Genomic DNA, 17,406 nt, shown 5'->3' on the forward strand with positions numbered 1-17,406 from the left:
CAGCTGGAGTGCTGGGCACTGCAGAGCTTGGGGCCTCCGGTGGAGGGCAGGCAAGAGGGGAAAGGTGGCTGGCAAAACAGCAAGTATGCTGATGGGACCCAGGCATCCTGACCCCAAACTAGCATTGTGACACCACTCCCCCAGTAGCCATTTATAGGGTCAGGTCAGTTTGGGTACAAGAACGAGGACGCTCATCCCCCCTCGTGCTCGCAGAGGTGCAGCACTGCTGGTGCTCAGTTTTAACTCACCTGCCCTGTAATGTATCCCTGGGCCAGGTTCTGGCACCGGCGCAGCATCCCCAGGATGCTTCTCCTCCTTTGGGGGTTTTTCTGTAAAACAGAGGCAGTGGAGGGAGGTCAGGAAACAGCACATTGGTTGAACCGGTCACAGGATGGATCCTCCGCAACTTCTTCCCACCAGGAAATTCCTACCTTATAAGAAGCCCATTTTTGTCCTCAAAGATTGTAAAACCCCAAGAGGAGCAGCCTGATTCCCTCCCGCACCCAGTCGTGTGTGCCAAGGGGACCCTCAGCTGGGGGCCATCCCCGGCCGGCGCAGGGGGCTGGTTTGGGGTTGGCCGATGCGGTCAGCCCTGCCTTCCCGGAAGGTGGCCTTTGAAACTACCGGCATTTCCTCAAAGGCTTCTCAGGGGAAAGTCCCCGCGGTGCAGTTCCCGCAGCCGGGATTGCCGCACCGCCTGCCCCCTCCATAAAACCTCGGGCAGGCAGCGGCAGGCGCAGGCAGGCAGAGGTAGGAGCAGGGACATCGCACCATGGGCAACTGGCTGGTCAACCACTGGTTCTCGGCCGCCGTCCTCGTGAGTGTGTGGGCTGGGGGGCTCACAGGGGTAGGGCAATGCGGGGGGCTACGGGGGCTATGGGCCCTGGGGCGCTCGTGGGAGAGATGGGGGCTGACGGGCTGTCCCGGGGCTGGGCTCTGGGAATAGACAAGTGTCCCTTCTGCTCAGCCAACCTGCATACCCCGGCAGCCAGGGGAAGGATGGGGGTTTGGAAAACTGAAGTCTTAAGGGAAATGCAGCTCAGAGGAAAGGGAGATCCTGGAAAACTTAAAAATGCTGCTGGTTTGCCCACGTTGGCTGTGAGCCTCCCACCCCTCATGAAAGCAGGAGGATCCTGTGAGAGCCCATGCCGGGGTGAGGAGATGGAGATGGTCCATAGGGACTGTCTGCCAGTGCTGTGCTGTGGCATCACTGGTGTAACAGAGCATGCCTGGCCAGCACCCATCAACTGGTCGGCACTGCATGGGGAGCTATGAATACATGGGGAAATGGGAGTTTATAGGAAGTTGGACTATTTTAAGTTACCTTAAAAAAAAACCCAAATAAACCAAAAAACAAATAGAAGGCAGAGTGTTTTTTGGGGGAGCTCTGCAAAAAGTCAATGGCTGTGAGAGGGGCCAGTGTGGGGTGCAGTGGGGTTAGGCAGGGGATGGTGAGGCTGGGTGAGCCAGCTCCCTGTGAAACTTCCTTCTCCCAGAGTCTTCCCCGCGCAGCCCTGACCAACCTCTGGACCTGCCTTCCCGTTACACGGGTGTTGCCTGCTCCTGCCTTTCCTCCTTCCTCACGCGTGGGTGAAGCACAGGGCTGTGGGTGACAAGACAGTAATTTCGCAAGACTTCCACACCTCTGCCCACCCTTGGCCCTGTGTCCCAGCCCTGTGCGTGATGCTGCAGCTCATAGGGAAACAGGAGGGGATGTGCTGTCCTGACACCCTCTGGCTGTGCCTGCACCTGATTGCTGCAGGGTGAGGGGCTCCCAAGGCCAGGGCCCTTCATGAGGCTGTGACTTTTCCCCACAGGCAGCCTGGCTGGGCATCAACATCTTCCTCTTCACTTACTACTTTCTGTTCTTTGACCAAGATGACCGATATTTCTACACCAGGGCCATCCTTGGGGTAAGGTGCTCTCCGACAGCACTCTGCCTGCCCAGGCACGTGTGCCTCTTGGAGCCCTCCTGCAGTGGAGTGGGGGCTGCAACATCCCATGCCCCATCCTTGTTCTATCCTCTTCCAGCCCACCACCATTCTGTCCCACTCCCCAGCCCAGTATTGCTCCTTGTTGGTCCCTGTCTTGATCCCTGTCTGGTCCCAGCCCAACAGCATCCCAGCCCAGTCCAGCACCACCCCCTCCCAGTCCAGCTCAGCCTCTCCCTTCCAAGTCTCCATCCCAGTCCAGCATTGCTCCCTCCCAGTACCCAGGCCAGCATCACTCAATCCCAGCTCAGCATCACCTGGCCCCATCCTAACCCAGTCCCAGTTACAGCCCCAAGGGAGGTGCTCACCCCTCTCTTCTCCCCAGTCTGCCTTGGCGTGGGCTCGAGCATCAGCCAAGTGCCTCAACTTCAACAGCATGCTGATCCTGCTGCCCATCTGCCGCAACCTCCTCTCCTTCCTCCGTGGGACCTGCTCGGTGAGTGCCCCGCAGTGGCGTGGTCAGCATGGCTGTCCCCGTCCTTGTCCCTGTCCCTGTCCCCATCCTGACACCACTGCCTCTCCCTGCAGTGCTGCAGGCGGACGCTGAGGAAGCAGCTGGACCACAACCTCACCTTCCACAAGCTGGTGGCCTACGCCCTGGCCCTGCTCACAGGTATCACCAGCACTGGGCTGGGGTACGGAGGGAGGAGGGGATGGCCATGTGGGTGACTGCCTGTCCCCTGTCCAGCCGTGCACACCATTGCCCACCTCTTCAACCTGGAGCGCTACAACCAGAGCCAACAAGCCACCGATGGCAGCCTCCCCGCCGTCCTCTCTAAGATGCACCTGCAGAATAACAAGTGGCTGAACCCCATCCACTCTAACGAGACGGTGAGCGCAGCCTTGGCATCCAGCCCCCTGCCACCACCTGTCCCCTGCCCCCCTAACCCATCCTGCCTCCCCTGCAGACCGTCGAGTACATGGCTTTCACAACCATCCCGGGGCTGACGGGGGTCATCATCACACTGGCGCTCATCCTCATGGTCACGTCCTCCACTGAGTTCATCCGCAGGAACTACTTCGAGGTCTTCTGGTACACACACCACCTCTTCCTTGTCTACTTCGCTGGCCTCGTCATCCACGGCATTGCGTAAGACTCCTCACCATCCCCAAGGCAGGATACTGAGGGGCAGTGGCTGCAAATCCCCTGTGGGGCACCCCAGGAAGAGTCCAGTGGGGTTGTGAACTGCCATTCCCATGGTGGGCTAGCCCAGCTGGCCTCGTGCAGCGCAGCTCAGCCCTGGCTGGGAGGCAGGAGCTGGCCCTCAGGCTCACCCCTCACCTCCCTACAGCGGGCTGGTGCGTGGGCAGACAGAGCAGAGCATGGCAGAGGTGGACCCCCATCTCTGCGCCCAGTACCTCACGCAGAGGGACCAGAACTGCACCCACCACTGCTGCAAAGACCCTGAGTTTGGGAGCATCCCTGCTGAGGTAGGGCAGCATTGGAATGGGTGCGAGGGGAGAAGCCCTCCCCATGGGAGGCTCCAGCCCTGGTCCTCCCCAACCCTTTGCCTTCCTCTGTCACCACAGTCTTGGAAGTGGGTTCTGGCCCCCATCATCCTCTATGTCTTTGAGCGGATCCTCCGGGTCTGGCGTGCGCAGCAGAAGGTGATTGTCAAGAAGGTGGGTGGTGCAGGAGTCTGTTCCTACCCCAGCTCCTTTCCTTGGAGTCGCTGGTGCTGCAGCTCCTTGCTGTGGTGGCCGTGGGGAGGTGGGCAGGGGTGGTGGCCACAGCCCCTTCCCAGAGACAGGAGCCAGGCTGGGAGCTGAGCCCCGCCCGTGCCCCCAGGTGGTCATGCACCCTGCCCGTGTGCTGGAGCTGCAAATGCAGAAGAAGGGCTTCCACATGGAGGTGGGGCAATACATCTTCGTCAACTGCCCCGCCATCTCCCCGCTGGAGTGGCACCCCTTCACCCTCACCTCTGCACCCGAGGAGGACTTCTTCTCCATCCACATCCGGGTGGCTGGTGACTGGACAGAGCGTCTCATCGACACCTTCCAGTCAGAGAACCCCAGGTAGGCTGGAGAGCGCCCCAACAGGCCATCACAGGGATTTGAGGAGGCCACACCTCTCACCCAGGCCCTCCCTTGTCCAGGATCGAGGTGGATGGTCCGTTTGGCACTGCCAGTGAAGACGTGTTCCAGTACGAGGTGGTCATGCTGGTGGGAGCGGGCATCGGCGTCACTCCCTTCGCCTCCATCCTGAAATCCATCTGGTACAGGTTCCAGCAGGCTGACCAGACCCTCAAGACCAAGAAGGTACAGGGTGTCCCACGGGACCAGCTGTGGGTTTCTCCATGCTTGAGCTTCCCAGTACTTGGCATTGCATTCTCCCACCCCTCTGTCTCCACTCCATCTTGAGCAACCCCTCTCCCCCTACATCCCAGATCTACTTCTACTGGCTCTGCCGGGACAGAGAAGCCTTTGCCTGGTTTAATGACCTGCTTGCCTCGCTGGAGCAGAAGATGGCCGAGTCGGGCAAGGCAGACTTCCTCACCTACCGCCTCTTCCTCACTGGCTGGGACACCAGCATTGTGAGTCAACCACAGGCTGTTGTGGCTGCAAGAGGGGACACTGAGTGGCTGAGTTGGGCAGGAGGGGCAGGGCAAGCACGACAACGGCTTTCAGGCAAAAGTCCGGGCATGGTGTTTGGTGGGATCAGCAATGGATACTCCTCCACGGTGAGGGACTGGAGGTGGGCTCAGGGGTGGTGTCTGGGGTTCTCACCATCCCTGTTCTGCCCAGGCCAACAACGTGGCACTTCACTTTGACACTGCTACGGACACGGTGACAGGCCTCAGGCAGAAAACCATCTTTGGGCGGCCCATGTGGAACACAGAGTTTGCAGCAGTGGCTGCAGCCCACCCCAGGTGAGAGGTGGGCACAGAATTCAGAATGCTGAAGCGGGGATGCACCCCTCTCCTCCCTGGCACTCAGCAGTGGGCTGGGCAGTGGCTTTGGGAGAGGTGTGCTCCCCAGCAGGGAGCCTAAAAAGCTTTGAAGTCACTTTACCCTGAGTCGCCCACCCGGCGCTGACATCCCCATGCTGTTTGCAGGTCAGTGGTCGGTGTGTTCCTCTGTGGGCCGGGGGCCCTGGCAAAGAGCCTGCAGAAGTCTTGTCACCAGCATTCCAGTCTGGACCCCAGGAAGGTCAAATTCTACTTCAACAAGGAGAACTTCTAAGTAGCAGCGAGGCTGGAACCCCAGCGGGCAGGGACATTGCCCATCTCACCTCACCTCCTGTGCCAGAGCAAGGCCAGGGATAAGCATCTGTGTATGCACTGAAGCCAGGCAAGACACAGCAAGAATTTCTCCATGAGAAATTCCAGGTTCAAAGACTGCTGCCTGCCTGTCCTGGTGTACAAGGGATCCTCATGGAGCCAGTGGGCTGGCAGCTCTGCATGGCCCCTTCACTGACAAACCAGAGACACGTGCTGCAATGGTGCTGCCAGAGCAGCGGGAGGCAGCAGGAACGCCCAGTGGGCTGGGAAGAACCACAGGACACAAATGGGACACAGGCATCAGGGGCCAAACATGCTCCTCCAGGTTTAAACAGTTCTTTGTGTAAAAGATTAAATTAAACTTGTTTTTCTTTGCAATGAGAGTCTCCGTGGTGAAGCAGCCCATGCTCCGACCTCTTGTAGGGCTGCAATAAAACAGCTGGTTAATAGCAAACCCTCTGAGATGCAGGGTCACACACCCCTCTACAGGGACTTGCTGCCATCCTGCCACCCCCAGAGCCGGGCTGCCCCCAGAGCCAGGCACCCCAGCACACAGGCCAGCAGCAGATGCAAAGCTCACACATACCCTGCTCCAGCATATGCAAAAAAGAGGGAAAACTCCCCTCCCCGAGCCGGCTGGCATGGTAAGCGATACTGCAATCCAATATGGAGCCCTTCCTGCTCTGCCAGCAAGGATAGAAAGCCAAGCTCTCTGTCCTGCCCTTCCCCTACACCCCTGTGAAGAGCATGGAACAAGAAATTCCAGGACTAGCTCTTGCCCTGGTGCTGTGGAGGAGGGAGGATGGCAAGTGCTTTGGACAAGACTGGAGACAGGCCAGAATGCATCCAGAACCCAAGAGTCCCACTCTGGCCTCCACAAGAGACCAAACAAGACAGCCAGAGACATGGCTTTATTCAAACCCTCCTCCCACTTTATTTCAAACATCATAAAATATACACAGAAGAAAAAAAAAAAAGGATGAATTGGAGGGAAAAACGTTGAGGGGGACACAACCTCTCCCAAAACGCAGCATCAGCTCAGGTACCAACAGGAAGCAGCTGCCATGGAGCATCACCTCTATCCACCACAAGCCTGCCAGAAGGAAGGGGAGGAGACTGAGTCTGGCATGGAGAGAAGCAGGACAGAGGCCCATCCTGGGCAGCTCTGATGTATTAGAGAAGGAGAACAGGCACAGGTTGAGGGCCAGGTTAAGGATATTACCTGTCAGGGTGCCCCTGTGGACTTCTGGATCTGCTCCTTCAGAATGAGGATGCTCTGCCGCTGCTCTGGGGGCAGCATGGCAATCTGGTCTGCTGTCAGCTGCAGGACCTGCATGATCAGCGCTGCCTGTGGGGAGAAGGGGGTCAGAGACACAACCTGCCAGAGAATCTGGGTTACCAGAGCCAGGGAGGGGCTGCCCTAGCCACAGAAAGGCACACACTAAGTTCTGCTCCTGACATCTCACCCTTTCCCTTTTCTTCTCTCACCTTCTCATGATCCTGGGGGGTGACCTGGCTCTGTCCAGGGCTAAAGCCTCCAGGCTGACCAGCTCCTTGGACTCCTGCCCCAGGAATGCCTCCTCCCTGCAAGCCTCCCCCTGCCATGTTAGGAACCTGTGGGAATGAGAGAGGGGGTGAGGTCTCTGGACTCAACCATACAATTCCAGGAAGGTAATGCAGATGATCTGATGGATGCCCTCGGACAGCCTGAAGATGCCTGAGCATGACGAGAGACAGGCTACCACGTGTTTTACGTGCTCTCCTCTCCCTCCAACTCCTGCACTCCTTCCTGCATGCCAGGAAGAGGTGGAGAGAAGCCTGAGCCTTGTCCTGTCCCCAGCAGATGGGCAGTGCCTGGGGAGATGGGACCCAGAGCCAGTGTCCCAGGCCTTATGCTTCCCAGAGGAAAGCTCTATGTGACACCCTCCACCCAGCCCCAATCTACAGGATGCCGTCGGTGCCCAAGCAGCTGAGCAGAGACGTGTGTACCTGGCGGGGCCCCTGTGGGCCACTGGCTCCCATGTTAAGTGGCCCAGGACCCTGTATCCCACCGGGCATGGGGCCACGTGGGTTGGGACCGGGCCCTCGAGGCTCCAGGCCCCGGGGCTCCAGGACCCTGGCCTCCATGGCCCTGGCTTCCAGCACTCGTGGCTCCAGGACCCGCGGCTCCAGGCCTCGTGCCTCCAGTGCTCGTGCCTCCAGCACCCGGGGCTCCAGCCCGCGCGGCTCCAATCCTCGTGGCTCCAGCCCTCGGGGATCTCTTCCAACTGCGGAGGAAAGACAAGGTAAGGTGCTGAAGGGAGCAGTACTGCAGGGAGTGTGGGAGCGAGCCTGTGCCTCCTTTGTCTGGGGGCTAGCAAGCACCCAAAAGGTGCAGGGCTGGGGGCAGAGGGGACATGCCTGGAGAAAGTCCCTTGCACCCTGGGACAGTCCCTCCTTGCCTGGTGTCAGCCATTTCACTGCCCAAACCCCCTTCCTACACCTCGGGTCAGGGCAGCTGGCTCTACTCTGACTTCTTGCCTGCATGCTCTAAGCCACCCAGTATTTCATGCCCCCTCTCTCACCTCGAGCGTCCATCAAGGGCCCCCGCGGCTCTCCCATCAGTGGTCGGGGTTCTCCCATGGGTCCCCCCCTCATCTCATGGGGGGGGCCACGGCTGTCATGACCAGGCATATGGTGCATAGGGGCTCCCTGGTGGGGCGGCCCAAGGTAACCTCTGATGCAGAGAGACGAGGAGAGCAAAGCAGGAGGAGGAGAGAAAGCGAGAGAGTGTGAATCAGACACTGGCTTGGCACGGTCTGGGCAGAGCGCTGGGATTGCCCCCGAAGCCGGCCGTGGGGGAGGAGGGTGAGGCTGACACAGGGATAGGTGCTGGTGGCCCCATGCCACAGGGCAGCTGCCATCACCCCGGGGATGTCCCGTCCCCGGGGAAACGGGCCGGCCCCCACGGTCAGCAGCACACAGGCCTCCGACCAGGCAGCAGTGACTCCCGGAAGGCTGGTGCCATCCCTGTCCTCAGTGAGAGGTCACCCTTGGGCAGGGGACAGTGCCAAGGGTTCCTCTCCTTCCCTCTCCCCTCACCTGGGCTCCACTTCTCCAGTGACTGAGAGCAGGGTCCCTCCGCGAGGGTCATTCGGGGCATCTCCCAAAAGGCCTCGGGGCGGCGGGCCACTAGCAGGTAGAGGTCCACGCTGCATAGGGGCCCTCGGGTCTGGCATGGGCACTGCCAGGGAGACACACAAGAGCTCGTGAGGATCTGCACGACCAGTGCCGTGCCGAGACCGTCCCCGGCGCTCTGGGGCCGGGTGTGGGTCGGCTGCACTGCTGGGGAGGCAGCCCCACACCCAAGGCTGGAGCACACCAAAGCCCCTTTCCTGGCTCCTGATTTTATTCCTCTCTTTTTCCTCCCTGGATCTACCTCAGGCTCCTTATGGCACCAGGGGTCAAACCAAGCGTGGGTGCTCCCATGGCAATCCCTACAAGCGTGGGCATCAACACCCTGCTGACGTGGGGCCAGGAGTAAAGCAAGACCTGGAAGACTCCTGGAAGTGCAGTGTCAAAGGAGGCTGGACCCTAGGCAAAAGCCCTCTCCGAACAGGCTCTCCTTTTCCACTGGAGGCTCCATGCATGGCTCTAGACTGTTCTCTTCTACGGCCCTAAAGGAAATCCTGCCTCCTCCTCCTCATCTTAACCCTGCCAGGGAGTGATATGCCAGTCCCCAGGCCTCAGCATAGTGGGGTGAAAGCTGCTCTCTGCACACTCCACAATGAGCTCCATGGGAGGAGGGAGCTGGCGGGTGCTGGGATACCTTGGACGCGTTCGATAGACGCAGGCCTGGCAGGTCCCACGGGCGAGAGCTGCAGGTTCCCTGGGCAAGCAGCAGGAAAAGAGGGAAAGAGCAGACACGTAAATAGTGTGTGCACACATGCATCCAGCCTTGGGGACAGTGCTGCCTGAAGGATCACACTTCCTAAAGTCCCCAGGAAAACCTACAGAGAAGATGCTGCAGATCTGGCTTTATCGACCTCTTCCATTAACACCACCTCTGTCACCACAGGCAGCGCAGCCAGCGTGGCACAGTCCTTCCCTTGCTCAGGGAGAGAGGCAGGGAAGGAAGACAACCTGCCAAAAGACGTGGCACTCTGTGGAGCCACGATGGCCCCACAACACACAGCCAGCCAGCTCCTGCTTCTGCCTCTGCCCAGAGTTTCTGCTCTCCAAAACTTTTCAGGTGCCAAGAACTACCAGGCTGTTCTCAGGAAGACATTGCTCACTCCAAAGAAAACAAGAGTCAACTACCCCTAAGGCCAAAGTATCTCAGACCACGTTCCTGAAACAAGGCTAGGATACAAATCAAGACAACAGGAGTGTCAGGTGCCTGCATGCTTTGTTACTGGGAGAACAAGAACGCTCAGGTCTCCCTAGCCCTGGCACATGGCAACACGTGAACCATAAGGAATCTAGCTACGGGGCTGGGCCATACAGACCGTGCCTGCGGAGGGAAAGCCGAGCCGTCACTCCCCGGGAAATTCCCAGCCAAGCCTCAAGCCAAAGCGGAGGCCCAGCTCCCTCTGCTGGGCACGGCGGGGGAGGACGCAGTGGCCGCACCAGCTGCTTCCCAGCAGGCATGCAGCAAAGGAGCAGGACAGGGACCAGAGAAGAGCAAGCTCTGCCTGCCCGCACAAGCACAGGGACAGACAGGGGCTCGCAAAGATGGAAAACACAGGCACATCCCGCTCGGCGGGGCTTGGCAGCTCTCCCTGGCTTCCAGGGCACAACTGCACAGCATAGCACAGAACGAGCTGGGAGCAAACCAGTGCGCGGGCTGAGTCCTGGGAGCCAGAGAGCTGCTACCACAGCCTTGTGGCTAAGCCTTGTGCTACCACAGCCCAGCACTGTGGAGCTGCCCCAGGGGCAGGCACAGCCAGGTTGCAGGTGGCTGGCAGGGGCTCTGGGTGCTGCACTGCTCAGCACCCACAGCCTGGGCCCCGCTGGAGGGAGGCTCACCCCACACACAGCACCAACCACGTCTGTTTTACCTTGTCCGCGCTCCAAGGGGACAGGCCCTGCACCCGGCATCCCAACCTGTGGCTGCAGCCCACCTGGGAGAGGAGAAGCAGAGATCAGACCCCTCCTCAGCCATCCCTGCACCACTAACCCATTCCTTTGCCCCCCCTCCCAGCTCCTGGAGGTGTATCTGCAGGTTTATTTCCTTGGTGTTGGTCCCCCCCCAGAGATAATCCAACATTCCAGTCTGCCACTGGCAGCAGCCACAACCACAGCGTGAGGTATGGGACCACATGTGCTCTCATGGGGCCAAGCCCTCCGGTCAGGGGGAAGGCAGAGGGGGGTGTTTGCAGGACCTGTGTGCCCACAGGTGGGGTGCCTCAGCCCAAACTCACCTCCTGGAGCCATGGGTCCGGGTCCTGGGCCCTGCACAGGAGCTGCCATCTGCCCTGGGGCCGGCACTCCCCCCTGCATGGGCGGCTGCATCAGAGGAGGAGCGCCGTTCACATGCATCCCACCCTGCCAGGAGAGACACTGGAGTTCAGGGATGTCTGGTCACCCAGGTATGCACCCCAGCTGGAAGAGCTGGAGCTGGCACTGCCCATCTTCCCTGCACAGCTCATGTGTCGTGCAGGCTCTTACTATGGGCTGTGGCTGGGACGAGGGGGTGTTCTGTGGGTTCAGCTGCGTGTTGGGCCCTGGCCCAGGCCCTGGTCCTGGCCCAGGTCCTGGCCCTGGCACTGGCTGTTGGTTGCCTGGGATCAGAGGAGGAACACTGGTCTGGCGATGTAGGATTTTCTAGGGGAAGAAAAAGGAGAAATAAGTTCTTTCCCACTCCCACTCCACACAGGCTGCCACTGACACGCTCCCGACCCCGGATGAGCAGCAAGGGACGAACCAGCGCGATCTCGGGGTCGACGATCCTCATGACCACCTGGGCCTGCAGCAGGGCATAGGCCAGCTGGGGGTTCTGCAGCAGCATGTTCCTGGCTTCCTGGGGGCTGTTCTGGACACACAGCTGAGAAGACATGCATGGGTTAGAGCTCTGACAAGGTGTGACGGGGCAGTGGCAGTGGGAGCTGTGCCCTCCTGCACTCACCTTCATCTGCTTCATGAGCTCGAACATCTGCTCGGGGGGCAGGCTGGCCACTGCTCGGCTGATGGACTCGGGAGCGTCCTCGGGGTTCACAGGATCCCCGTAGGGTGACTCTATGATGGGGGCACCTGTGCCCAAGCCTGAAACACAGTTGGTGACCTTGTATGGCAAAATGAACCGACAGTGGGTAGTGGGGTCATGAGGAGGGGAGCACCACCCTACTACGGGGAAAGGGGGGGCAGTGAAAACAGGGAGACATCAGGAGAAATTTCTTAACAGAAAGGGTGGTCAAGCATTGGAATGGGCTGCCCAAGGAGGTGGCGGAGTCACCATCCCTGGAGGTGTTTAGGAAAAGACTGGATGTGGCACTTAGTGCTGTGGTTTAGTTGACAAGGTGGTGTTTGGTCAAAGTTTGGACTTGATCTTAAGAGATCTTTTCCAATCTAAAAGATCCCAGTGGTCACCTGGGAGTGAAAACACATCACTGAGCCCATGCACCCCTCTGGGGAGCCACTCACAACACCCCTTAGAACAAGTCAGCTCTCACAGCCACACAGGAGAGCACCACCTTGCTCTGCAGCACTGCCAGGGCCAGGCCCACCCCAGAGTTCAGACTCACTCTTGAGCTCCTCCTTGTTCTTCTCGCTGGCGGCGTTGTCGACGCGCAGGGCCCTCCCGCTGAACTCGCGCCCGTTCAGGTTTCTCATGGCGCTCAGCGCCGTCTCCTGGTCTTGGTACTCACAGAACCCATATCCCTTGGGCTTCCCTGTCTCCCTGTCGTACACCAGCCTGTGCAGGGAGGGGAGGGACACCTCTGCTGAGGGCAGGGTGGGCACCCAGCAGCACCCACAGCTCCCAAAGCAAGGGAGGAGCTGCTGGGATACACCCCACGGATGTGCTGGGAGCAGTGAAGGCACTGATGCCAGGTTTAGGCTGGTTAAGTCATCCCTAAGCCAGAGGCAAAGGGTCTCCTGGCTTCTGGGAGGGGTGTTCCCAAAGCTCTGGTGTGCAGGAACTCTGACCCCACCAGGCAGCTCGTAAGGGCACAGGATGGGACTGGCTGCTCCCGGAGCTCACAAGCCCTTAACTGAGAGCTCTTCAGGACCCGGGAAACACCCCTGGGAGGCACTGGGACAGGAGTGAGGAGCACAGAGCCTGCCCAGAGCCTGAGCACTCCTCTGCCACAGCAGGGTGGCCCCTCCAGCCCATGTCCCTCTGTTGTGCTCCGTGTGCTCCATCTCCAGGTGACCAAGGCACAGCCCCTCAGTTCCTGAGCACAGCTGGCACAGCCTCACAACCCCCTTCAGATGCTGCACTGCTCTGCTCAAGGTGTGCCAGGGTAGGTTTGGACTGGATATTAGGGAAAACCTCTTCACTTGTTGTCAAGCATTGGCATAGGCTGCCCCGGGAAGCAGTGGATTCATCATTCCTGGGGATGCTCAGAAGGTGTGTGGATGTGGCGCTTGGGGACGTGGTTTAGCGGTAACAGTGCTGGGGGAATGGCTGGACTCGACGGCCTTAGAGGGCTTTTCCAACGTTAAGGATTCCCGACTCCGCGGTTCCCAGAACCCGGTCTGGGGCCGAGCAGGGGGACGCAGGGGAGGCCAGCGGCCGCTCTCACCTAAAGCTGACCACGGGCCCAACCTCCGAGAAAATGTCCTTCAGCTGCTCCTCGGTGGCCTCGTACGGGATGTTCCCCACTGCGGACACAGACGGAGCCGCCGGTCAGCGCGGCTGGGACCGACCCAACGGCGAAGGGCGGGGGGGACCCCGCCTGATGCCCCGTCCCTTCCCCGTCCCTGCCCCTGTGCTGTCCCTCAGCCCAGCCTCTCTCACCGAACACGGAGCGCAGGGACCGATCCACGGCCGGGTCCCGCACCGACAGCCCCGCCATCGCGCCGCCGGCCACTTCCGGTCCGCGCACACACGGGCCCCCCGCTTCCGCCTCCGCCCACAGACACATGGCGGCGGCGCTCTCGGAAAGTGCTCCGGCGGGAAACGCCCGGTAGGACCGCGACCCTCGGACCGAGAGCGCGACCCCGACTGTGGCCTTGGGGAGCCCTCCTGGCACAGCCGGTCAGGAGGTGCCAGCTCCTGGAGCAGCCCCGCGGCCTCGGTGGTGCAGTTCCGGGCACCAGCCCTGAGGCACAGTCCCCCGGGTATCCCACCCCGGGCACCCCATCCCCGAGAGCCCCGATCCCAGGGCACCCCGTCCCATCAGACCCCCGGGCACCCCACTCCCAGGGTGCCCAATCCTCCTAATCCCCTGGGACACCTCACCCCTAGGGTACGCCCCCTCTGGAGTACTCTACGCCTCAGACACCCCATCTCCTGGAGTGCCCCATTGCCAGGCACGCCATTCCATCCCATCCGTATTGCCCGAACCCAGAGCATCCCATTCCCTGGGACACCACCCCCAGGGCACCCCACCACCCCGGTCACCCTGTCCCCAGTGCCCCCAGTCCCCAGTGCCCCCAGGCAGCAGCCAGGGCTCCGATGTCCCTGGCACCCGGTGAAGTCCGTCCGTCCCGGGTTTGGCAGGATGGAAGCCAAGGACATCTCCATCCCCATCCCTGCGCTAGCCACGGAGCGGCGGCTCGCCCAGCGCCTCAGGTGAGGGGAATGGGAGCGAGGGGATAATGGGAGCCCTGTGCTGCTCCAGCACGTGATGGTGGGACGGGTTGGGAGGAGGGTCACAGGGCCAGTCCCGCACCAGGAGGGTCAGCGGAGCTGGGAAGGGCCTGACCAGGCCTTGGCCTTGCAGGGAGCATTTGGAAGAGGAGCAGCTGCTGGACAGGCGCTACCAGCTGCAGCAGGTGCCAGGGGGCCGCGTGGCCCTGCCCGTGCTGGAGGAGAAGCTCTCCCAGCTGTGCCTGCCCCTGGAGATGCCCTGTGAGCTGGTCCAGATCCAGGTCGGGAGAGCCCCCTTGCCCCGAGCCCTGCGTGGGGCGGTGAGGTCTCAACCCCACGTGTCACATCCCTGCAGCAGGACCCTGTCCCCTCCAGGGCATCCCGGCGGCGGGCGCCTGCCCAGAAGCTGCGGGATGAGTTGCGGCAGCTGCTGGGCGGGAGCTGGTCGGAGGAGCTGGAGCGGGATGTGCCCCACGCCTGGCAGCGGCACGGGGACCTGGTGCTGCTGAGTGAGGACAGCTTCAGGGCTGCACCGTGGGAGAGCCTGGGTAAGGAGGAGCAGGGTCTGCCTGCCCTGATCCTGCCCACAGAACCTGTTCTGGCCTTTCCCAAATCTCCTGGGATGGGTGTGTTCCAGGTCCAGTGCTCTGGGAGACGGTGGCCTCGGCTTTGGGTGCCCGGCGGATAGCCAGGCGAGGACGGGTGTTGCCAGATGGGATGCGGACCCCCAGTGTGACCCTGCTGCTGGGCCAGGACGGCTGGGTGGAGCACGTGGACAATGGGATCAGGTAGGCAGGAGCCACGGTGCGGGATGCAGCCGGCACAGGGAAGGGGCCACCTTCACCATCCCGGCGGGGTCTTCCAGGTACACCTTTGACGTGACCAAGTGCATGTTCTCACCGGGAAACATCACGGAGAAGCTGCGGGTGGCCTCGCTGCCCTGCTCCGGGGAGGTCCTGGTGGATCTTTATGCAGGTAAGGGGGATGGAGAAGGGCTTTGGCAGGGTAGGCAGGCAGAGAGCAGTGATGCAGATGGCATCCAGATGTAATTTCCAGCCTGGAATGAAAAATACTTAGGCTTAGAGCTCCCACCTTGTTTGTGAGCCCTCAGCTATCCTGGCACTTCTGTCTCTCCTATGTCCCTGTTGCCTTTGAACACTTAGGATGACCTTGCACTCAGGCTCTGCAGAGCACTGCTGCTTGAAGGGATCATTTGGATCCAGGGGAAAGATTTGCCGCTGTTTTGTGCTTAGGGAAGTTAGTGCTTCCAATTTGTGCCACACTGAAGGGATGTGGCACACACAAAACTGCTCTGGATTAATTAAATGTTAGTCTGGGCACTCCTGCACAGAGTGGAAGCAGGGCAGGTTTCGAGCTGATGGCCAGAGACTGAAGGTAAAATAAGCTCCTCTAAACATTTTTCAAGACAGATTTTGCTTTTGCAGAGGAGGGAGGGATGAACTTCCATTTACCCAGTGTTTGGGCTCGTTCCAACCCAGAGCAAAGCAGTTTTGGAGAGCTGGGGTGACAGCATGTACCCCGCCCTGCCTCCAGGGAGGAGCATGGGTCCCCAGCAGGTCCTTGCCCTCAGCCACTGCCACCTCCTGCCCGCAGGCATCGGCTATTTCACGCTGCCATTCCTGGTTCACGCGGGAGCCGCCTTTGTCCATGCCTGTGAGTGGAACGTCCACGCCGTGGAGGCCCTGCGCCGGGCCCTGGCACTGAACGGGGTGCAGGATCGGTGCCACATCCACCACGGGGACAGCCGGCAGGTGAGCGCCACCGCCCAGCCGCGGGCCCCCCTCCGCACCGGGCATCCCCTCACCTCCCCTCTCCTCCCAGCTGGAGCTGCAGGACACGGCCGACCGGGTGAACCTGGGGCTGATCCCCAGCTCAGAGGAAGGCTGGCCAGTGGCCTGCCGTGTCCTCAAGAAGGACACGGGTGGGGTTCTCCACATCCACCACAACGTGGAGACTCCCCCTGCACCGACCCCGGTCCTGCCAGCTGAGTGGGGGTCTCCAGAGGCACAGCATCCAATGGAGGACACCGGGAACAAGACAGTGGGGGCCAGGATCAGACCCGAGTGGCAGAGGTGGGCTGAAACCACGGCAACGCGGATCCAGGGGCTGCTGGTGGAGCTGCATGGGCGGCCGTGGCACACCAGGGTCCTGCACATCGAGGCAGTGAAGTCCTACGCACCCCACGTCCATCACCTCGTGCTGGACCTCGAGTGCCGGCCAGCACTGCCCACGTAGCTGGGAATGGGCCCTGTCGGGGCTCCAGCTCCCATGGAATGGTGCTACCACAGCACCAGGAGCAGTGTCCTGCTGCCAGCCTGGATGTGGCTTATGTCCCCTGCCCAGCAGTGCCTCCCTGTGCCCAGAGCACCCAGGGATGTGCTCCCCTGGGAGATCCCTCCAGGATCAAGGTCGAGGATGCAGTGAGATGGGGATGAGAGCTCCCTGTGTCCTGCCCCAACTCTGCCAGTCGCTGCCCAGATTTTGGACATGTGGTGGCACTTTCAGCCCTGTTTCCACACAGGAGAGAACCACAGGGCTGAAAAACCTCGGGTTCCTGCTGGGTTCATTTCAACAGGTTGGGGACAGGCTTTGTGCTCGTATTTACCAATGTGATTTTTTATTGTACTGGAAACAGGGCTGTTTATCTTGGCTTCTTCTTACATTTTTTCAGAAATAAGGATGTTTCTCATCTCTCTTGTTGGTGTCCAGTTAAAATGTGAACACTGGTGCAAGCATGGGGGCCTGGGAAGGCCAGGTCCCAGAGAGGTGTGTGGAGGGGCTCAGAGAGCAAAACCTCTGCTGGCATCCTCTGCCTGCAAGCCCAAAGCCCTCTAAGCATTGTGTGTGTACCCCTGATGGAGAGAACCTCTGCCGCATGAGGGAGCTCCCACTGGCGTCCCCATGTTTTTTTCCCGTGTCGGTGTCTCATCTTCTGTAGGGCTGGGAGCCTCTCTCTCTCCAATCCCGTGACAAGGGAGCCCCGGGGTGCGGCCGAAAGTGTGGGAAGAGCTGCGTCCTCGCGTTTGCTCAGGGCTGCTCCCAGCTGGCCTTCCCCGCAGGACCTGCGTGGCAAGAAGCCACCTCTCCACTGGTGAGAGCCCCGCGCCTTGTCCTGCGGCGTGTGCTCGAGGTTCCCGTGTTGCCTGTGCCGCCGTGGGCTGTGACGAGGGTCCTGCCGTGGCCGTATCTCTGCCACGAAGGACAAGGGCAGAGGCTGGAGCCTTGCGGCGGGAGGACACCACGGCCGCGCGGCTGGGGTTTCAGTCCTTCTCCTTGGAGACCCCGGGAGGGCGCCCCGCAGTTCTGGTGGCGGTGGGCTCTGTGCTCTTCGGGAGCAGCTGCGCTCCCAGCCAGGGCCGTGGGGCACCGGGCCCTGCCCAGTCGTGCGGGAGGGAAGCGTCCCGCGGCGCAGGGGCCGCAGCTCAAGCGGGGAAAGGGC

At 60.8% G+C, this 17,406-nt stretch overlaps 3 protein-coding genes across 7 annotated transcripts; 2 read left to right on the forward strand and 1 right to left on the reverse strand.

Moving 5' to 3' along the window:
* Positions 1-557: 557 nt before the first annotated feature.
* NOX1 (NADPH oxidase 1) lies at positions 558-5,260 on the forward strand. The gene is made up of 13 exons (XM_027687221.1): positions 558-817; positions 1,818-1,913; positions 2,317-2,427; positions 2,520-2,604; positions 2,680-2,822; positions 2,900-3,081; positions 3,284-3,422; positions 3,522-3,614; positions 3,781-4,007; positions 4,088-4,250; positions 4,379-4,525; positions 4,737-4,861; positions 5,048-5,260. The coding sequence occupies exons 1-13, from the start codon at positions 773-775 to the stop codon at positions 5,172-5,174; spliced, it is 1,683 nt and encodes a 560-aa protein (XP_027543022.1). The 5' UTR covers positions 558-772; the 3' UTR covers positions 5,175-5,260.
* Positions 5,261-6,122: 862 nt separating this feature from the next.
* CSTF2 (cleavage stimulation factor subunit 2) lies at positions 6,123-13,271 on the reverse strand. Of its 3 annotated transcripts, XM_027687208.1 has the most exons (15): positions 13,152-13,271; positions 12,937-13,015; positions 11,935-12,104; positions 11,319-11,455; positions 11,118-11,237; positions 10,862-11,017; positions 10,615-10,738; positions 10,252-10,314; positions 9,021-9,080; positions 8,294-8,435; positions 7,777-7,928; positions 7,202-7,479; positions 6,701-6,826; positions 6,435-6,560; positions 6,123-6,305 (listed from the first exon to the last, which is right to left on the reverse strand). In XM_027687208.1, exons 1-14 carry the CDS (start codon positions 13,207-13,209, stop codon positions 6,438-6,440), a joined length of 1,788 nt encoding a protein of 595 aa, XP_027543009.1. In that variant the 5' UTR covers positions 13,210-13,271; the 3' UTR covers positions 6,123-6,305; positions 6,435-6,437. The 3 variants fall into 3 exon arrangements, with proteins under 3 accessions (XP_027543009.1, XP_027543010.1, XP_027543011.1); XM_027687209.1 differs by lacking the exon at positions 9,021-9,080; XM_027687210.1 differs by lacking the exons at positions 7,777-7,928; positions 8,294-8,435; positions 9,021-9,080.
* On the forward strand, positions 13,269-16,657 carry TRMT12 (tRNA methyltransferase 12 homolog). 3 transcript variants are annotated; one of them, XM_027687211.1, is made up of 8 exons: positions 13,269-13,320; positions 13,857-13,928; positions 14,080-14,227; positions 14,302-14,494; positions 14,584-14,734; positions 14,812-14,921; positions 15,561-15,718; positions 15,789-16,657. In XM_027687211.1, the coding sequence occupies exons 1-8, from the start codon at positions 13,277-13,279 to the stop codon at positions 16,200-16,202; spliced, it is 1,290 nt and encodes a 429-aa protein (XP_027543012.1). In that variant the 5' UTR covers positions 13,269-13,276; the 3' UTR covers positions 16,203-16,657. The 3 variants fall into 3 exon arrangements, with proteins under 3 accessions (XP_027543012.1, XP_027543013.1, XP_027543014.1); XM_027687212.1 differs by having other exon boundaries at positions 14,305-14,494; XM_027687213.1 differs by lacking the exon at positions 13,269-13,320 and adding an exon at positions 13,348-13,399.
* Positions 16,658-17,406: the final 749 nt, after the last annotated feature.

Source organism: Neopelma chrysocephalum, unplaced genomic scaffold (assembly GCF_003984885.1).
Source record: "Neopelma chrysocephalum unplaced genomic scaffold, ASM398488v2 Primary Assembly neopelma1_73b, whole genome shotgun sequence".
Taxonomy (NCBI): domain Eukaryota; kingdom Metazoa; phylum Chordata; class Aves; order Passeriformes; family Pipridae; genus Neopelma; species Neopelma chrysocephalum.

Coding starts and splice junctions, on each gene's coding strand:
- NOX1 (XM_027687221.1), top strand. CDS start 773: ATGGGCAACTGGCTGGTCAACCACTGGTTCTCGGCCGCCGTCCTC. Junction 2,605..2,679: donor CGCCCTGGCCCTGCTCACAG/GTATCACCAGCA, acceptor TCCCCTGTCCAG/CCGTGCACACCATTGCCCAC. Junction 2,823..2,899: donor CCATCCACTCTAACGAGACG/GTGAGCGCAGCC, acceptor CCTCCCCTGCAG/ACCGTCGAGTACATGGCTTT.
- CSTF2 (XM_027687208.1), bottom strand. CDS start 13,209: ATGGCGGGGCTGTCGGTGCGGGACCCGGCCGTGGATCGGTCCCTGCGC. Junction 10,739..10,861: donor CGTCCCAGCCACAGCCCATA/GTAAGAGCCTGC, acceptor CTCTCCTGGCAG/GGTGGGATGCATGTGAACGG. Junction 7,929..8,293: donor ACTGGAGAAGTGGAGCCCAG/GTGAGGGGAGAG, acceptor TCTCTGCATCAG/AGGTTACCTTGGGCCGCCCC.
- TRMT12 (XM_027687211.1), top strand. CDS start 13,277: ATGGCGGCGGCGCTCTCGGAAAGTGCTCCGGCGGGAAACGCCCG. Junction 14,228..14,301: donor GTGAGCTGGTCCAGATCCAG/GTCGGGAGAGCC, acceptor ACATCCCTGCAG/CAGGACCCTGTCCCCTCCAG. Junction 14,495..14,583: donor TGCACCGTGGGAGAGCCTGG/GTAAGGAGGAGC, acceptor GGTGTGTTCCAG/GTCCAGTGCTCTGGGAGACG.